Raw genomic sequence first — 20000 nt, forward strand, 5'->3', positions numbered from 1 at the left:
TTTTGATTAACTTTATCATCATCATTAACATTATTATTGGACAGAATATGAAATACGATTAAGGATAGGGTATATAAAAATCGGGTAAAATCCCGATACTCGAAAAATTATAAAGAAGGAAAGTTTTTTTTTGAGAACACTTAAAAAAAAAGTTCTAGTCAAAGAGAATCAACTTATGGTGTTATTCTGTATTTTACTCAAGTGCTACAGAATGATCATTACTCATATGTCTCCAGCTATGTTGATATGATCATCAACCCTCTTTTTCATATTTACATAGAAAGCCAGTTGAGTCTTGTAAGAAAATGTGAAATAAAGAAAACAACATTAGTGTAGTTGATATAAAGGTTTATTCTTTAACCACAATACACTAGGACGAGGTGTATAACCAGACAAACCTCTATTCTGTACATGTATATAGGATTTATGTACAATATTAACAAAGTCTTTTTTTTAGAGGTTTTCGTCAGTAAGTTACCTATTTGCCTTTATTTTGTTTTTTGGGTCAGTGTGATATCAGGAGAATTTACAGCAATATTGCTTTTATATCAGCATACAATTTATACAATTCGTAAATCTCCTGTTTTTCGATATTTAAATTCCATTGAAAAGAAACCGCAATTTACGTAATCTGATATCACAAAGGACCCAAAAATCACTCGCAAAAAGGAGGGAAGCAACGAACTTATCGTATAACGGTGAGCATTTAACACAGGCGGACCTGCATCACCGCACATCCTTCAGTAATACAAAACTATAAATCGTGAAAACATGGTAACTATGAACCTACTCACGGGCGACGAAGGTGAAACTGGTTGAAAATATGTTTAGATATATATATTTAATCGTTGTATATATTTGCATAGATATGATTCTTCATGAGCAGACGCTACGGCATCGCTGCTGAACGATCGAAACCAGATCACCTTTGTAGAAGTAAGATCAAAATGAATCAAGGCGGAAGATGATGTAGAGGAAATGAGTACTGCAAAGTTTCGAGATTCCGACCGAGACCGGCGCCTCGGGCGGGACGCGCCGTCACGTGTTCACCAAATGGCAACCGAAAAATTGTAGCAAGGGGAGGTCAGTCGTCTTACAACCAGCCCGTACGCACCTGGCCAGTGACCTGAGACTTGCCCTCCGGGATGGGGTCGGCCCCGCCCTTCGAGGGCGTGGGGGAGCGGGAGGGGGCGGGTTTGCTGGGGGCGGGCTTGGCGGGGGCTGGCTTGGCGGCTGGGGCTTGAGGCGGCTTGGCGGCTGGGGGCTGCGGGGGCTTGCTGGCGGGGGGAGGCGACGTGGGCCTGACTGGGGGCTCGGAGATCCTGACGGTGGGAGTCGTGGGCGCGGCGGCGGCGGGCGGGGGAGGAACGCTAGCCTTGGCCTTGCTGGGCGGCGGCTGGATGCGCGGCGGAGGCGCCGACGTCTCCTGCTGCTGGAAGGCCGCCGGCACGGAGATCTTGCCGGGCGCGGGGCCGGACCTCGGCGGCGCGGTGGGCGGCGCCGAGGGAGGGGGGATCTTGGGGTTGCTCGGAGGGGGCGACTTGGGGCGGCCCGGAGGAGGGGAAGCGGGGCCACTAGGAGGGGGGGACTTGGGCCCCGGGGGAGCGGGGCTGGGCGACCTGCTGGCCTGCGGCGTCGGGGACTTGTACTGCGGCTTGACGGCCAGCTCCTGCTTCTTCTCGATCTCTATCTGCTGGTTGGCGGCGCCCGCCTTCGCCTGCGTCACGGCCTTCTGCTCCGCCGCCTTCTGCTTCTCCTTCTCCTTCTTGAGCGTGTTCACCTTGAACTTGGCGTAGGCGATGCGAGTCGTGGGCGTGTGCGAGCGCAGGTTCGGGTTGTACTCGGCGATGTCGTCGGGGTTGAGCGACTTGAGCAGCTTCTCGTTCTCGTACTGGATGCGCCTCCTGATGGACGTCTGCGAGCGGCGGAGGCTGGTCTCCGAGGAGCCGATCTGGTCGCGGCGCAGCGAGGCCCGGGACACGCGCGAGTTCCAGTCCTCCTTCTTCTTCTTGCCGATGGCGCGCGCCAGCTTGCTGAAGATGTTCTTGGGCTTCTTGTCGGCCGTCAGGATCTCCGTCATGATGCCCTCCACCATGCCGATGTTGAAGCCCTTCATGAGGCGGCGCTCCATGGCGCGGCCCTTCTTGCCCACCACGGCTGCGGGAGAGGAGGCAGGAGGCGACTTAGGACGCTTGCAACTCACAAATTCTCCTCTAAATACTCTTAAATCTCATGCTATATAAGTCAACCGCTTTCGTGGACCGGAATGACACGTGCCATAAATGTTCATGAGTTCATAAAGAGACGAGAACATACCTGATTCCTCGGCGTTGACCATGGAGGTGTTCATTCCATTGTTCTTGAGAATGTCGATCAGTTCGTACCTGTGGTGGGAAAAGAATGTTTTTTTTAATCAACGTATTTGTATTTTGGTATTTCATGACGTGGGGCGTCTCTTGCCCGATTCAAGGCCTTGATTTCCGTACGTATTTTGAAGGAATATGCAATATTTACACATATTTTAATTTTTTCCTCGTACTATACTGTATTAGGGAAAATCCTTTCCTATATATTTCAGCTATTTGTTCACTTATTTATGCGTTTAAGATGACTTGCAATAAAAAGAAGAAAGTAAGTAAGAAAGGGAAAATAAAAACACTAAAACCACGGAGAAACAGCAAGTAAAGAACCCCCCCCCCAAAAAAAAAAAAAAAAAAAAAATCGAGTAAAAAGAAAAGAAAAAATCGAATCAGTCAAAAAGAAGAAGAAGAAGAAGAAGAAGAAAAGAAAAAGTACCTGAAAGTCGAAATATCCTGCTTGACTTCATTGATGTCGTCCTCCGTCACGCCCTTCTCGTCGGCCTTTCGCTGCATCTCGGTGATGTAACGACGCACCAACAGACGCATGACGTTCATATGACGTTGCTCGGCTCGCTTCCTCGACTGGGGGGAGGGGGAGGGGGGGTCAGGGCATTGGCTTTCTGTATTGGTGGTTGTATATATATATATATATATATATATATATATATATATATATATATATATATATATATAGACACACACACACACACACACACACACACACACACACACACACACACACACACACACACACATATAAGTATACATATATATATAATATATATATGTGTGTGTGTGTGCTGTCTGTTGAGGTTTTGAGTTGCAGTTGTTTCTCTTTCTGCCTGTCTATCTAGAAAGCAATATCTATCACACAAACAAACACACATATATGGTACACGGAAGCACACAACACAGCTACACACACTCACATATATGATATTCGTTACACGAGAAACCTTTCACGAGGGCACTAAATTCTATAATACTTAACCTGGAGCTATGCATATATGGATTCTTTGATGCTCTCTCTCTCTCCCTCCCTCCCTCCCTCTTCCACCCTCCTTCTCCCTCTCCCTCCCTCTCCTTTCTCTCCCCCCTTCCTCCCTCCCCCCCTCCCCCCCCTCCTCCCTCCCTCTCCCTCCCACCCTCCCCATCCCACTTCCCCGTTCTCCCCTCTTCCCACTCATCCTCCTCTTCCCATTCACCCTCCTCTTCCCATTCATCCTCCTCATTCCCTCCCTCACCTTCTCCTTCATCGAGCCCCTCATCTTCTTCTCGCCCAGCCCGAAGAGCCTCATGATGCCCTTGGGAGTCGGGATGACGTTGAAGGGAGGAGGCACAGTGCCGCCGTCCTCGAAGTAGCTCAGCCAGAGGGTCGTCCTGGCGAATTTCCACTCGGTGTCCGAACGTTCCTGGTGGGGGGGGAGGGAGGGAGACGATTGAGGTGGGGGAGGTTGTTGCGTTGGTGGGGGTTGTCGGGGGTTGGAGGGGGGTGGAGGGGTTGATGGGGGTTGTGGAGGGGTTTGGGGTGTTGTTGGGTTGATGGGGGTTGTGGATGGGTTGTAGGGGGGTTGTAGGGGGGTGGAGGGGTTGGGGGTTGTTGCGTTGATGGGTGTTATGGGGAGTTGTAGGAGTTGGGGGTTTGGAGAGGTTGTTGTGCGCGTGTGTATTAATATTGTGATGGACGACAAAGAGTGAAGAAAATGTGGTTTGTATCCGTAATGTATCAGAACGAAGTTTTTTTTTCATGTTTGTGGTTGTAGTAAATGTTCGTGGGCGTGATGCTGTTGGTTTATGTGATCTATTTAATGTATTGGTCGTATGGTTGTGGTAGAAATGAGTGTTTGTCTGGTTGTGATGAAATGGGACAGTCTTCAAACAAACTAGGATATAGTGTTTTTTATCATAAACCAGAAAAGTATTTTGATTTGATATATGCATTTTAGTTCTTCAGATTTAGTGACATTCATCAATATTCCACAAATTGCTATTCATACTTGAGTACTGCCACCTGCTGTAGACAGATTGCATATATCGCTATACTGAATAATTTGAAATGATCATGGGACTGTAGTTCAACTTGAATGCACTCCAGTTACAGTGACTATAATCAGTTCTTGGTAAGATATGGAATAATAATAATAATAATAATAAAACAGACAACAGTTAGATCAAAATAGAAGAGGTTGTTTGGTTGAAATTCATCGGGTTTTCTGTTCTACAAATAGTTTTGCAGGGGACCAGAAAATATGTGAGCATGAGAGGAAATTTTGTAATTGATGGTGTATATCTATTTATCTATATAGACATGTTATTTTCTTTTTTTTTCTTGATTTCATTCTAAGAGTTGGCTCAATTAAATAAACCTCCATGTCACATATTTTCCTCTTAGATTTCATCTCTCTCTGTCCCCTGGTATTTCGAGAACTACAGAAAGTAAACATGGTCCTATCTACATCTACAGACCTTAACTTCTAGGAGTACTGATACATCAAACATCTGCAGCAATATATCTCCGTCTCTCAGAGATTGCCGACCGCCGCGACACGCTCTAAAGCAGCGGTAGATACTGCAAAAGCCGCCTGCAAGAATCCAGCGAGACTATTGCATGTCTACAAGCCGTCGCCATCAGTTCTTAGAGATGCCTTGTTGGACAGCCTACTCGAGTTCATATACTGCCAGTGAGTGAAGGAAAAAAAAGGGAAGAAGGTGAAAGAGAAACGAGAAGATAGAGAGCGAGAATAAGAAGAGAAGATGGTGGAGGAGAATTAGAAGAGAAGAGAAGATAGAGAGCGAGAATAAGAAGAGAAGAGAAGATAGTGGAAGAGAATTAGAAGAGAAGAGAAGATAGTGGAAGAGAATTAGATGAGAAGAGAAGATAGTGGAAGAGAATTAGATGAGAAGAGAAGATAGTGGAAGAAAATTAGAAGAGAAGAGAAGATAGTGGAAGAGAATTAGAAGAGAAGAGAAGATAGAGAGCGAGAATAAGAAGAGAGTGAAGGTAGTGAAAGAGAATTAGAAGATGGAAGATGAAAGATAAATAGAAGATGAAGAGAAATGAAAGAGAGAAAATGAAGAAGAGAAAAAGAAAAAGAAAATGAAATGGATTAAGATAGACAGAAAAGGAAGAGTAGAGGAAAAAGATGAAGATGAAATAGACAGTGCACTAAAATTCCACAGAAAATGGCACACCACAAATCGACCCAGAAAAGAAAAGTTCCACCAACAGCTCTAAGAAAAGAAAACTTGCAAACTGAAGCTGTAAAGTACATTCGCTCGAGGCAGCCACCCTAGTGACATACGAAGCAACCAACAGAGAGGATTCAGCCGTCACAGAAAGCTTGTTTTGAATCCTCAGCGATCTTATCAGCAGAAGTAGAAGAAAAAAAGATGAAAATATGTATCAAAAAGGAAAAAAACAACAACAACAAAGCGTGAGATGTGGAAGAAAAAAGATGAAAATATGTTAAAAAGAAAAAGAAAACCAGCAAAGCGTGAGATTTGGATGCTTGGATGACCCACCGAGATGACATTATACGAATTGGACATCATAGCAATGAGGAGATTCAGCAGAACGATAATGTTGATCACCGAGTAAGACCCGAACATCAACATGGCCCAGAATCGCGTGAAACTCCCGACACCCGTGAGTTCGAAGGCGTCTAACTCCACAAGGCCAAAGGAAGCCCAGAAGAGAGACTGGGAGGTCTCGAATAAACTGTAAGGGAGAGACGGTTGTACAGGGTCAGTGGAGGGGCTTTAATAAGGAAGGAGTTGTGGGGGAGGGACTCAAGACCGAGTTGGAAGGGGGTCAAGGGGGGTTAGAGGGACACGGGGACTGGTAATAGAGGTTCTCATCCCTTCCTTTCCGCCTGCCTTCCTTCCTCTCGTCGGAACCGGCGTGTGGGATTCACCTGGAAGCGGAGGGGACTCACCTGGATCTTATTGTACGAGGAGGACATCATGGCAATCAAGAGATTAAGCAGAACGATTACGTTGATCACCGAGTATGACCCGAACATCAACATCGCCCAGAACCTCGTGAAGCTGCCGAGACCCGCCAGTTCGAAGGCGTCCAATTCAACCAGGCCAAAGGAAGCCCAGAAGAGGGACTGGGAGGTTTCGAAGAGGCTGGCAGCCGAAGGGAAAGCGTGAGAGAGTATAGTGACGGAAGAGAATTGTTGCTACGGAGGGTTTTTGGGCAGATTTTGGAATAATTAAAGCATTTTTTTTAAATTAGAAAAGCTAGAGAGTCCCTGGATGAGAAAACAAAGTTAGGTTTTCCGTTCATCTTATTGCTGCTGATGTTTCTCTGGAAGTGGAGAAAAGTTAGTTTATGATTTTTTCCCCAAATTAAGTACGGTCTACGAGACTAAGAAACTAAAAAAAAAAAAAAACTTATGAACGCAGAATACCCCTTCTATTACTGCACTTACTAACAAACTGCTCTTTTAACACTGGAGATAATGACCCAATAACCCATGAACTTGAGTTTCACTTCTCAAACTCGATAAAACACAATACATACTTCCCTGTTCTTCGAATCGGTAAAGCTATCATCATTATATATTTCCCGATTTCGTTCCTATAACAGGGCTACATGCCTTACCGAATGCTTAAACCTAACTCAATCAAATACGAAAAAAAGAAAAAAAAAACAGACAAAAACAATCCTATAAATTGCCAACGGACGAAAAGAAATAAAATCAACAAGCAAGACGGACTTGGACTCACTTGGCAAAACGTCTCCAAATAAAGCAAGCTTGTTCTTGATTGTCGTAATCCGGCAGACCTCCGGGCAAGCTGTAACACTTCTGCATTTCCAACTCAGCGTAGTACCACATCAGCTGATTCAGACCTGCGTGGGGAGGGGGGAAGGGGAGGGGGAGATAGACGGGGAGTGAGAAAGAGAGATATATTTAGAGGAGTGATTCATATACGTTTCGAGATATAAAAACAAATCTGAAGTAATTAAGGATAAATATAATGATAATAAGACTGAAAAAAACTGATGTTCATTGAAAGATATAACTTGGAAATGAAAAGAAATTAGTAATGTATCAGTTCGTTTGAAAAAGCACGAGAGAGACAGAAACAGGGAGAAAAATCCCATTTAAAGCAAAACATAACAGTGACACAAAATCTCCCTCCCCCAAAAAAATAAAAGAAAAATTAACCCCCCTTTTCCAAAAGAAGACAAAAGACACTGACCACAACCAAAGGCGAAGAGGACGAGAGTGTACAAGAAGAAGAACTTGAGAATATCGAAAATCATGCGACCGAGAGAGATTTGCAAGGGACCCAAGTGCGGGTTCACGCTGAAGATATGCACCAACTTCAAGAAACTGGGGAGAAAAGGAGATTTATCATTTAGCTATTTATTTATTTACTTATCTGTTATTGCTCATTGGTTCATTTATTTACTTATCTGTTATTGCTTATTGGTTCATTTATTTACTTATCTGTTATTGCTGATTGGTTCATTTATTTACTGATCTGTTATTGCTGATTGGTTCATTTATTTACTGATCTGTTATTGCTTATTGGTTCATTTATTTACTTCTCTGTTATTGCTTATTGGTTCATTTATTTACTTATCTGTTATTGCTTTTTGGTTCATTTGTTTACTTATCTGTTATTGCTTATTGGTTCATTTATTTACTTATCTGTTATTGCTGATTGGTTCATTTATTTACTTATCTGTTATTGCTTATTGGTTCATTTATTTACTTATCTTTTATTGCTTATTGGTTCATTTATTTACTTCTCTGTTATTGCTTATTGGTTCATTTATTTACTTATCTGTTATTGCTTTTTGGTTCATTTGTTTACTTATCTGTTATTTCTTATTGGTTCATTTATTTACTTATCTGTTATTGCTTATTGGTTTACGAGTGCGTCAGTTTCACGAAATGAGAGAGGAAAGTTTTTTTTTCTACAACCGACTTCAAGAAACTAAAGAAAGAAACTGGTTCGTTCATTAATTTTCATTTTTGTTCATGTTTTACGACTAACGGGAATATCTGGATTCCTTTCAAGAAAAAGGAGCGGGAAGATTATAAGCAGAAGTAGGAGTAGGCAAAATATAATAAGAATTAGAAGGCAAAATATGATAGAAATAGAAGGCAAAATATAATAATAAGAATTAGAAAGCAAAATATAATAATAAGAATTAGAAGGCAAAATATAATAAGAATTAGAAGGCAAAATATAATAATAAGAATTAGAAGGCAAAATATAATAAGAATTAGAAGGCAAAATATAATAAGAATTAGAAGGCAAAATATAATAAGAATTAGAAGGCAAAATATAACAAGAATTAGAAGGCAAAATATAATAAGAATTAGAAGGCAAAATATAATAAGAATTAGAAGGCAAAATATAATAAGAATTAGGAGGCAAAATATAATAAGAATTAGAAGGCAAAATATAATAAGAATTAGGAGGCAAAATACAATAAGAATTAGAAGGCAAAATATAACAAGAATTAGAAGGCAAAATATAATAAGAATTAGAAGGCAAAATATAATAAGAATTAGAAGGCAAAATATAATAAGAATTAGGAGGCAAAATACAATAAGAATTAGAAGGCAAAATATAATAAGAATTAGAAGGCAAAATATAATAAGAATTAGGAGGCAAAATATAATAAGAATTAGAAGGCAAAATATAACAAGAATTAGAAGGCAAAATATAATAAGAATTAGAAGGCAAAATATAATAAGAATTAGAAGGCAAAATATACTAAGAATTAGGAGGCAAAATACAATAAGAATTAGAAGGCAAAATATAATAAGAATTAGAAGGCAAAATATAATAAGAATTAGAAGGCAAAATATACTAAGAATTAGGAGGCAAAATACAATAAGAATTAGAAGGCAAAATATAATAAGAATTAGAAGGCAAAATATAATAAGAATTAGAAGGCAAAATATAACAAGAATTAGAAGGCAAAATATAATAAGAATTAGAAGGCAAAATATAACAAGAATCAGAAGGCAAAATATAATAAGAATTAGAAGCAAAATAAAATAAGAATCAGAAGGCAAAATATAACAAGAATTAGAAGGCAAAATATAATAAGAATTAGAAGGCAAAATATAACAAGAATTAGAAGGCAAAATATAATAAGAAGTAGAAGGCAAAATATAATAAGAATTAGAAGGCAAAATATAATAAGAATTAGAAGGCAAAATATAATAAGAATCAGAAGAAGAACCAAGAAATGACCATCCCAACAGGACGAGGAGTGCCACACCTGAAGATCATGGCGGCACCGAAACATCCCTCAGAGAGCAACATGGGGTCGAAGCTGTGCCACTGTTCCCTCGGATACCAGGGCCACAGTCCGTTCCACAGGTCGAGCTGGACCAGGAGGAACGAGGTGGCACGCAAGAGGATCCAGGTCATGAAGAACGAGTTGGTCACGAAGTCGATGATGTTCCACAGGTCCTTGATGTACTCCAGAAGGCCGTCACTCCAGAGGGACTTGATCTCGGCCCATATTAAACCTGGAGGGGGGGAGGTTGTTTGAGAGTTTGTTTTGATGGTTCATTATATTGTCATTTATTGTTATATTTTTGCTGTTCATCGTTATATTTTTGTCATTTTTATATTTTTGCTATTTATTATTATATTTATTATTATGTTTTTTTTTTGTTATCTATCATTATATTTTGGGCATTTATTATCATATTTTTGCTAGTATTATATTTTTCCTGTTTATTATTATATTTGTACAATTTATTATTATATTTATGCTATTTATTTTTATATTTTTGGTATTTATTATTATATTTTTGATATTTATTATATTTTTACTATTTATTATTATATTTTTGCTATTTATCATTATATTTTTGCTATTTGTTATCATATTTTGGTAGTTTTTTGCTATATTTTCGTCATTTATTTTTATAAGTAGCAATAGAGATGGAGAAATCCAGAGATAGAGAAAGAGAAAGATCTAGGGATAGAGATAGAGAGAAGTAGCAACAAAGAGAAATCTAGAGAGAGAGAAAGAGGGAAAGATCTAGGAATAGAGATAGAAGTAGCAACAGAGATAGAGAAATATCCAGAGATAGAGAAAGAGAGATCTAGGGATAGAGACAGAGAGAAGTAGCAACAGAAATAGAGAAATCCAGAGATAGAGAGATAGAGGTCTAGGGATAGAGACAGAAAAGTAGCAACAGAGATAGAAAAAAGGGACCTAGGGATAGAAATAGTAGCAACAGAGATAGAGAAATCAAAAGAGAAAGATCTAGGGATAGAGACAGAGAGAAGTAGCAACAGAGACAGAGAAATCTAGAGAAAGAGAAGGAGAGATCTAGGGATAGAGACAGAGAGAAGTAGCAACAGAGACAGAGAAATCTAGAGAAAGAGAAGGAGAGATCTAGGGATAGAGACAGAGAAAAGTAGCAACAGAGATAGAGAAATCAAAAGAGAGAGAAAGAGAGATCTAGGGATAGAGACAGAGAAAAGTAGCAACAGAGATAGAGAAATCAAAAGAGAAAGATCTAGGGATAGAGACAGAGAAGTAGCAACAGAGACAGAGAAATCTAGAGAGAGAGAAAGAGAGATCTAGGGATAGTGACAGAGAAAAGTAGCAACAGAGATAGAGAAATCTAGAGAGAGAGAAAGAGAGATCTAGGGATAGAGACAGAGAAAAGTAGCAACAGAGATAGAGAAAAGGGGACCTAGAGCTAGAGACAGAGAAAACAGACACGAGACACGCAGTTCCAACTCACTTCCGACGTACATCACGATGCACACTTCGACCAGCCCGGGCAAGGAGCCTCTTTCTCGTATCTTCCAATCCTCGAGGACCGATCGTAACCAAGCGTTTCCGAACCATTCGATTAACAGGTACTCGATCCGTTGCGAAGCCAAAGCCAGGAGCACTTTGGGAGAGGAGAAGGGAAACGGACGAGTTGGGTTAGTGTTTAAAGTAATTAATTGGTGAGATTGAGGTATGATGATGTAGGCAAGCGTTTCCGAAACGTTCGAATGACTGGTACTCGATCCGTTGCGAAGCCAAAGTCAGGAGCTCGTGGGGAAAAATGGGGAATCGGAGGCGTTGTGTTAGGTCTCAGGTAATTAACAGGTAATTGATTATTAAATCGTTGATACATTGATATATATTGCTGGAGATTTTTATGTATTGATGTTGATTTATTATGTTTAAGTAATTGCTAGATGAAGTTTGGGATATTATTCTTTTACAAGGGTTTCGTTTTTTTTTTATTTTTTTTTTATTTTTTTTTTTAGCGTTAGTAATTCCGTTATCTATAATGATTGTATACTTCAGACTACTACTGCTATTACTGCTACTATGATTATATTGACATAGATACTTATTATGATAATAATGATGAAGATGCTACTACTATTATTACAAGACTACTATAACAACTAATAATGACATTAGTAATAATAATGATTATTATCATGATTATGATAATAATTTTCATAGTCATCATTATATTTATTATTATCATCATCAGGAATAACATTCAGTATCAATTTTATCATGACCTACAAAATGGCTATCATACATTACTTTAAATACATATATATTATTAAATAAAACGGACTACACAAGGAAAAAAAGGGAGAAAGAAATAAGATAAAAAGAAAATCCTACAACACGAAAACTATCCCAACAAACAATACAAAAACAAGCAAACAAAACCCAACAAAAACACAAATCCACTCACTCAAGAAGAACATATACGAAGCGCAGTGACAGATGAACTTCACGAAGGGCTTCTTCATGAACTTTCCCTTCTCAGAATTCGGGTTCACGATGTAGCACATGGACAGGACGGGGAACATGCAGGCCAGCTTCAGGATGTCGATACACTGGGCCACCATGGTCTTGCGGCGGAACCCTGGCAGGCCGTCGTACCAGATGGAACCGAGGAGCTGCTGCACGTTGGGGTGGGCTACGAACTGCAGACAGGGAAGGGGGAAGGGAGGGAGAGAAGGGGAAGGAAGGGAGGGTGGTTAGTTTGGGTTTGGTTGGTGGTCTGGTGTGTGTTTTTTTTTTGGTTTTGATGATTTTCTTTTTTTTTCTATTAGTTTTTTTTTGTTTTCTCTTTCTTCTCTTTTCTCTCTTTTTTTCTCTTTTCTCTCTCTCTCTCTCTCTCTCTCTCTCTCTCTCTCTCTCTCTCTTTCTATCTTTCTCTCTCTCTCCCTCTCTATCTATCTATCTATCTCTCTCTCTCACTCTCACCCTCTCTCTCTCTTTTCTTTATCCCTCTCCCCATCTCCATTCCTTATTCCTCCCCTTTCTCACCCCCCAAAAAACAAACAAACAAACAAAAAACTCACCCCCTTCTGCGAGTACTTGATGGCCATCTTGAGTCGAGAGAGAGAGTTGACCTCGCCTTCCTCCCACACGGGGCCGTCGGGGTCATAGTTCAACATGACCGACAGCTCGCTCCTGGTCCTCGTCTGGTCCAGCAGCTCGGCGGCGAACTTCATCACAGTTTGGCGAAGTTCCTGTAGGGGGGGAGGGGGATAGAGTTATATAAAGAATGGATAAATTGGTGGATAAGAATGGATAAATGGTGGAAGAGAGATTGGGGAAAATAATGGATAAATGGGAGGACAAGAGATAGGGGAAAAGAATGGATTATTAAAGAGTGAGGGTTATTTTTGTTCGATATCGACGTCATTATCATCATTCATCATCATCATTATCTATATCAGTGCTAGCACTTGTTTCAATACCAGTACTGTTATCGTCACCAACATTGCTTTTCATCCCTACTATTACTATCAGCCACACCCTATTACGATTACTATAATTATTGTTACAACTACGATTACTATTACTATTATTACTCTTATTACAATTACAATTACTATTATTTCTATTGCTATTACTATTAGTACAATTAAAATCACTATTGGAATTACAATTACAGTTATAGTTACAATTACAATTAGTTACAATTGCCATTACAGTTAGTTACAATTATTACAATTACAATTAGAGTTACAAATACAGTTACAATTACCATTACCATTACTATACCTATTACTTTTACTAACACTATTACCATTACTCTTCTCATCACCATTACTATCACCCTCCCCATTAGCATCAGCCCTAGCACGAGCCGCAGCCCGACGGCCCTCCAAGCCACTCACAATGTACTCCGTCTTGAACTCGTGCTCCATCCCCTGCAGGCGCCTCAGTTCCCCGGAGAGCTCGAAGGTGGTGCGGATCGGGTCCTTGGAAGACAGGGCGATGAGGGAGGGAGACGCCAGGGCCTTGTAGGCGTTGATGCGGGAGAGGGAGTGGCGGAGGGAATCGTCCTCCGTCGATACGATGCACTCGTCGCAGCCGCATCTGGGTGGGGGAGGACGAGGAGGTAGAGGAGGGGGAGGAAAAGAGGAGGAGGAGGGGGAGGGGAAGGAAGAGGAGGAAGAAGAAAAGGATGTGGTTAGTTTATGGTTGGAGGGGGAGTTACTAATTAGCTTCTGTGGGATTTTTTTTTACGATTTTTACTATCTATCTATATCTATATCTATCTATCTATCTATCTATCTATATATATATATTTATATATATATATATATATATATATATATATATATATATATATATATATATACATATATATTATCTGTTTAGATTTTTTGATGCAGAGAGGTAAATCTATCTATCTATCTATCTATCTATATATATATGTTGATATATGTTGATAGATAAAGGTAATGTATCAATTTCTCTCTCAGTCTGTTTAGATAGACAGATCGACACACAGACTCTGTCGGTCTATCTATATATATTATGTCTATTACCTATTATATCTATAGACACGCATTCCTGTATCTAATGATAGAAAGGAAGACATATATCTAGTGCATGGGTGCAGATATATTAAAAGACAGACAGACAGATATATAGAGAAAGAAGACTGAAGACGAAAAAAAAATTCTCTCTCTCTCTCTCTCTCTCTCTCTCTCTCTCTCTCTCTCTCTATATATATATATATATATATATATATATATATATAGAGAGAGAGAGAGAGAGAGAGAGAGAGAGAAAGAGAAAGAGAGAAAGAAAAGAAGAAAGAAAGAAAGAAAAAAAAAAGAGAAAGAGTAAAAAAGTAACTGGTGCAACCAACCCGAAACCGTAAGTACCCAAAACATGAAAGAGAGAGAGAGAGAGAGAGAGAGAGAGAGAGAGAGAGAGAGAGAGAGAGAAAGAAAGAAAGAAAGAAAGAAAGAAAGAAAGAAAGAGAGGAAGAAAGAAACGAACAAACCCCAGCCAGAACCCAAAACCAACCAACAAACAAACCAAAACGGCGCCAGCGAAGGACCCAGAGGAACCAACCTGATGTCGTGGGGCATGGGCAACGAAGCCCCGCGATCGAGGAGGAGTTTGAGGATCTCATAGTGGTTGTGGTGGGCGGCGAGGATCAGGGGCGTGATGTCCTTGGTGAACGTGGCTGTCTCGCGGGTCATGGACTCCCAGCTCTAAGGGGAAGAGGGGAAAGAATGGATAAGTAAGAGGAAAATAGATAGGGGAGGAGAATGGATAAATGGAAAGAGAAGAGATAGGGGAAGAGAATGGATAAATGGAAAGAGAAGAGATAGGGGAAGAGAATGGATAGATGGGAATAGAAGAGATAGGGGAAGCTCTAAGGGGAAGAGGGGGAAAGAATGAATAAATGGGAGGAAAAGAGGAGAAAAGAATGGATAAATTGGGGGAAAAAAGATAGGGGAAGAGAATGGATAAAAGTGAGGAAAAGGGATAGATGGGAGGAAAAGAGGGGAAGAGAATGGATAAATGGGAGAAGAGAATGGATAAATGGGAGAAGAGATAGGGGAAGAGAATGGATAATTGGGAGAAGAGATAGGGGGAAAGAATGGATGAATGGGAGGAAAAGAGGGGAAGAGAATGGATAAATTGGAGGGAAAGAGATAGGGGGAAAGAATGGATGAATGGGACGAAGAGAGATAGGATAAAAAATGGATAAGTGGGAGGAAAAGAGATAGAAGAAGCTCTAAGGGGAAGAGGAGAAAGAATGGATAAATGGGAAGAGAAAAGATAGGGGATAAAGGGGGAGGGGGAGAAAGAAGATAGAAAAAGGGCGTTGGTTTAGGTTTGGGTGGATACTGTGAAGGTAAAGAAAAAAAGCGAGAAAGATAGGAGGAGAAAGCGAAGAAAGAATGAAGAATAAGAGATATAAGGGTTGGTTCGGGGAATAGTGTGAAGGTAGAGAGAGAGAGAGAGAGAGAGAGAGAGAGAGAGAGAGAGAGAGAGAGAGAGAGAGAGAGAGAGAGAGAGAGAGAGAGAGAGAGAGAGAGAGAGAGAGGGAGAGTAAAGAAAAGACACAGGGAAGGGAAAGAAAATGAAGAAGGGATATAGGTTTTGATTTGAAGATTAATGTGAAGATGAAGAAAGAAAGAAAGGAAGGAAGAAAGAAAAAAAAAAGATACAGAAAGGAAGAAAGAAAAAGATACAAGAAATAAAGGAAGAAAAAAATAAAGCATGAAAGAGAGAAATAAAGAAAGAAAGAAAGAAAGGAAGAAAGAATAAAAAGAAAGATGGGAAGGAAGCTAAAGTTACTGAATTAAGACCTTCTAGAAAATCATGCATCTTGTTGCAATCTGAACCAAGAAAAATCGCGATGAATTAAGCAAAGCCAAATTAAGCAAAGATTCCCTAATCCTCACTGATGAAAATATCGGTTCTTTCGGCATCCAATTTTCAAAGCCAAACTATGATTCTTTTTTCGTTTTATTTTTTTAATTATAGTCTTGTATGTATTCTATTTATTTATCATTCTTTGATGCTAACGATTTAAAAATAACAATATATGTCGGTCAGTCTATCTGTATATGTTATCTGTTTAGATTGATTTTATGCAGAGAGGTGAATATATATATATATATATATATATATATATATATATATATATATATATATATATATATATATATATATATATATGTCGATAGATGAAGGTAATGTATTATTGTATTGTATTGTAATTTAATTAAATATGAAAAAATTATAAATTTATCGTTCCACTTACGTAAGGTTCTCCCTTCTTGTGGGTCTTCTCTTCCCACTCGAGGAGGAGCTCCACGCCCTCCACATACTGCTCGGAAATGGCATGGAGAAGGGAGTCCTGTGGGAGAAGGAGAAGGAGAGGAGTATTTACTTATGGGTTTGGGATGATTCGTGTCTGAGTGTGTGGCTGTCTGTGAGTGCGGAAGGGTTTGTCGAAATACGTATGTGGATGTATGAGTGGGTATACATATGCTCATGGAAATACTTGGAGATATGGATAAATACACACGTATGCACATACACACACACACACGCACGCACACACACACACACACACACACACACACACACACACACACACACACACACACACACACACACACACACACACAAATCCTTACCCTCCTCCCTGCCCTCCCTCACACAACCTCAAATGACCTTACCTTCGGCTTGACCTTATTCTTCAAGAGGAGTTCAAGAAGGTCCAAATTCTCATTCTCAATAGCAATGGCAATGGAACTTCTCCCAAGAGGATCTGTGCAGTTGATGTCAAGTTCCTGAGGTCTGTCCTTGTAGTCTTCGAGGTGTCTGGAGAGGAGAGGGTTTCATGCAGCAAACAAACAAATAACAAGCAAAGAAAATAAAGAAACAGCGTAAACAGACATCGAAAACAAGCATCATTAACAAACAGACAATGAAAACAAACTGTTGCGTGTACGTTACCAGAAATATTTCATTTTTACACACATAAAATAAATAAGCAAAGACAATAAATAAACAACATTAACAAACAAACAACGAAAACAAACTGCCGCATGTACGTTAACCCAAATATTCCCTTTTTATACACATAGAGCATTTATTGTACGTATACACAACACTCAGCCTGTGCAGTCACATACAAAATTCACGAACCACGACTAAAATTTCGAAACCTCTATGTAAAGTAATTAACATTTACCTACTAGATCGAAAGAGAAGTAATATATGTAAAGAAAGTATAGTGATATACTCATTCCATTTGTTACAGTTGATCGAAGCTTCCCTTTTTTTTGTCTTTGGCTTATTATTATTATTTTTTGTTGTCTTTTTTGTCTTATTCCATTTGTTACAGTCGATCATAGTTTTTTTTTTATCTCTGGCTTATTATTATTTTCATTGTCTTTTTTGTCTTCTTTCATTTGTTACAGTCGATCAAAGCTTCACTATTTTTTTTTGTCTTATTCCATTTGTTAAAATCGATCAAAGCTTCACTATCTATTTTGTCTTTGGCTCATTATCATTTGTCTTTTGTTTTTGTTTGCGTTTGTCTTTACATACCTTCTGACGGACGCCACATCTCCCCGCTGGACGTACAGTAGATACTTCCTCTCGCCTTCCGTCAGAACGATGTCTGACGGAGCCTCTACCATTTCCAGCCCGGGTTCAGAGGTCTGAGGAAGAGGAAGAGGATTTTAGGATTGGGAGGATATTTTTTTTTTTTAAGGAGGATTTGCTGTTTGGTTTAGTAGCAATTTTGGAATTTGTTTATATTTATATTCTTATTTTGTTTTGTTTTGGAAAGAGGATTTGCTGTTTGGTTTTGTTGCAGGTTTGGGAATTTATTTATACTTTGATATTTTTTTATGTTTTGAAAAGAGGATTTGCTGTTTGGTTTAGTAGCAGTTTTAGAATTTATTTATATTTTGATATTTTTTTGTGTTTTGAAAGGAGACTTTGCTGATTGTTTTAGTTGCAGTTTTAGAATTTATGATTAGCTTTCTTGTAATATGATTTATTACTAGAATACGAAGAAAAGGTCAGTACAGCATTCATGTACAGGAAATAAATACAGCTTAGAAATATTAAAACGTTGAGCATAATGAATAGAATAAGAAAGAAAGAATACCAAATATAAAGGAAAAAAATAAATAACACGCACAAATCCAAAAAAAAAGTGTCACAAATCTACTTAAAGAAAGAATATCGAACATTAAAAAAATATATATCACAAATCTACTTCCACGACTTGCACCCGCAGCAGGAGTACTTACCGTTGACGTGAGGTCGTTAGTACTCCCTCCATTTTTCACCCCCATTTTGGCGTTGGAGGCGCACTCGGGCCCTCGCGCTGACGCCCACGGAAGAATTCACGCCCAAAGAGGCTCTCTGACGCCCTCGCCTGCAACAGAAGGGGGTGTGGTGTGATTTTTCGTGTTTATTTATTTTTTTATTTTTTATTTTTTTATGATGTGATGTTTTTTTGTATGATGTTTTGTGTGTGATGTATTTTTTATGATGTTTTGTATGTCATGTTTTATTTATCTATATTTTCATGATGTTTTGTTATTTATTTTGTTATTTAAATGTTTTATTTATTTATATTTTCATGATGTTTTGTTATTTATTTTGTTATTTAAATGTTTTATTTATTTATATTTTCATGATGTATTATTATTATTTAAAAAAATATGATGCTCTGTATGCGGTTTTATTTTGTTTATTATTTTTTTCATTTTCTATGATGTTTTGTATATGATATTTTTTAGTCGTTTGTTTCATTTCTGTTTTACCGGTTTAACTAAGGGAAGCGAATACCGGTTGTTCCAAATTGTGGTTCATATTTATTATTATTATTATTATTATTATTATTATTATTATTATTATTATTATTATTATTATTATTATTATCTAGGGTTTTGTACGAATGCGTTGTTCATTTGTTTTGTTTTTTTCTTTCTTTGCAAGGGTCTTGTGTATATGTTCTTCACTTGTTCACTTATTGATAGTTTTTGTTCTTATGTTGTTCAATGTTCTTTTTTTTGCTGCGTGTCTGAGTTGTTTATTTAAAGTCTTTTGTTTATATTCATAACAGGAAAAATAAAATATGAAGGTATGAATGAATTGATAAACGAATGAAAATAAAGAGATGTTAACTGATGAAAAATGACATTGATAAGATAATATAATAAGGATATGAAAATATAATAGTGATAATGATAATAATGATAATGACAGTGAAATTAAGAAGATAATAATGATAAGACAATGATGATAATAATAATGATATGATAATGATGATGATGATGATAATAAAATAAAAAAATAATAATTATAATAATAATAATTATAATATTAACAAGAAAAGTGAGTAAACAAATCTATGACAACATGGAAAGCTTCATTTATTTGTATATTTATGTATTTATTATTTATTTTATCTTTTATTCAGATTTGTCCCAAGTCCAACTCGCACCGTAACTTACATACAAATAGATAAGTAAAATAACAAATGTTTTGCAAATGGATAAAGCAATTAAATAAATAAACAAAATATAATAAGGCATATAAATAAATGAATGAAAAGGCGAAGAAGAAGAAGAAAAAGAAAAGGAAAAGGAAAAAGAAAAAGAAAAAGAAAAAGAAAAAGAAGAAGAAAAGAAAAAGAAGAAGAAGAAGAAGAAGAAGAAGAAGAAGAAGAAGAAGAAGAAGAAGAAGAAGAAAAAGAAAAAGAAAAAGATGAAAAAGATTTAAAAGATTTAAAAAGGCAATGCATCGTAAGTACTTTTCCTTCACGTGCCACAGACTTCCCCGCCCCCTCCCCCTCCCCCCCTTCCCAGTTATCC

General features: G+C 38.5%; 1 protein-coding gene across 1 annotated transcript in view; it reads right to left on the bottom strand.

Moving 5' to 3' along the window:
- Window positions 1-332: 332 nt before the first annotated feature.
- Window positions 333-20000, bottom strand: part of trp (transient receptor potential) — a 23772-nt gene continuing 4104 nt past the window's right edge. Inside the window, exons 2-18 of the mRNA XM_070137631.1 lie at window positions 18429-18556; window positions 17716-17828; window positions 16839-16983; window positions 16418-16513; window positions 14710-14852; window positions 13518-13719; window positions 12693-12863; window positions 12077-12311; window positions 11108-11260; window positions 9619-9871; window positions 7572-7705; window positions 7095-7218; window positions 5883-6078; window positions 3605-3772; window positions 2797-2942; window positions 2317-2384; window positions 333-2157 (exon numbers count right to left, since the gene is read on the bottom strand). Of these exons, the coding sequence (XP_069993732.1) occupies window positions 1094-2157; window positions 2317-2384; window positions 2797-2942; window positions 3605-3772; window positions 5883-6078; window positions 7095-7218; window positions 7572-7705; window positions 9619-9871; window positions 11108-11260; window positions 12077-12311; window positions 12693-12863; window positions 13518-13719; window positions 14710-14852; window positions 16418-16513; window positions 16839-16983; window positions 17716-17828; window positions 18429-18473 (3456 nt within the window). The 5' untranslated portion in view covers window positions 18474-18556 and the 3' untranslated portion in view covers window positions 333-1093. The remainder of the gene's footprint in view (window positions 2158-2316; window positions 2385-2796; window positions 2943-3604; window positions 3773-5882; window positions 6079-7094; window positions 7219-7571; window positions 7706-9618; window positions 9872-11107; window positions 11261-12076; window positions 12312-12692; window positions 12864-13517; window positions 13720-14709; window positions 14853-16417; window positions 16514-16838; window positions 16984-17715; window positions 17829-18428; window positions 18557-20000) is intronic.

Source organism: Penaeus vannamei, chromosome 23 (assembly GCF_042767895.1).
Source record: "Penaeus vannamei isolate JL-2024 chromosome 23, ASM4276789v1, whole genome shotgun sequence".
NCBI classification, from domain to species: Eukaryota; Metazoa; Arthropoda; class Malacostraca; order Decapoda; family Penaeidae; genus Penaeus; species Penaeus vannamei.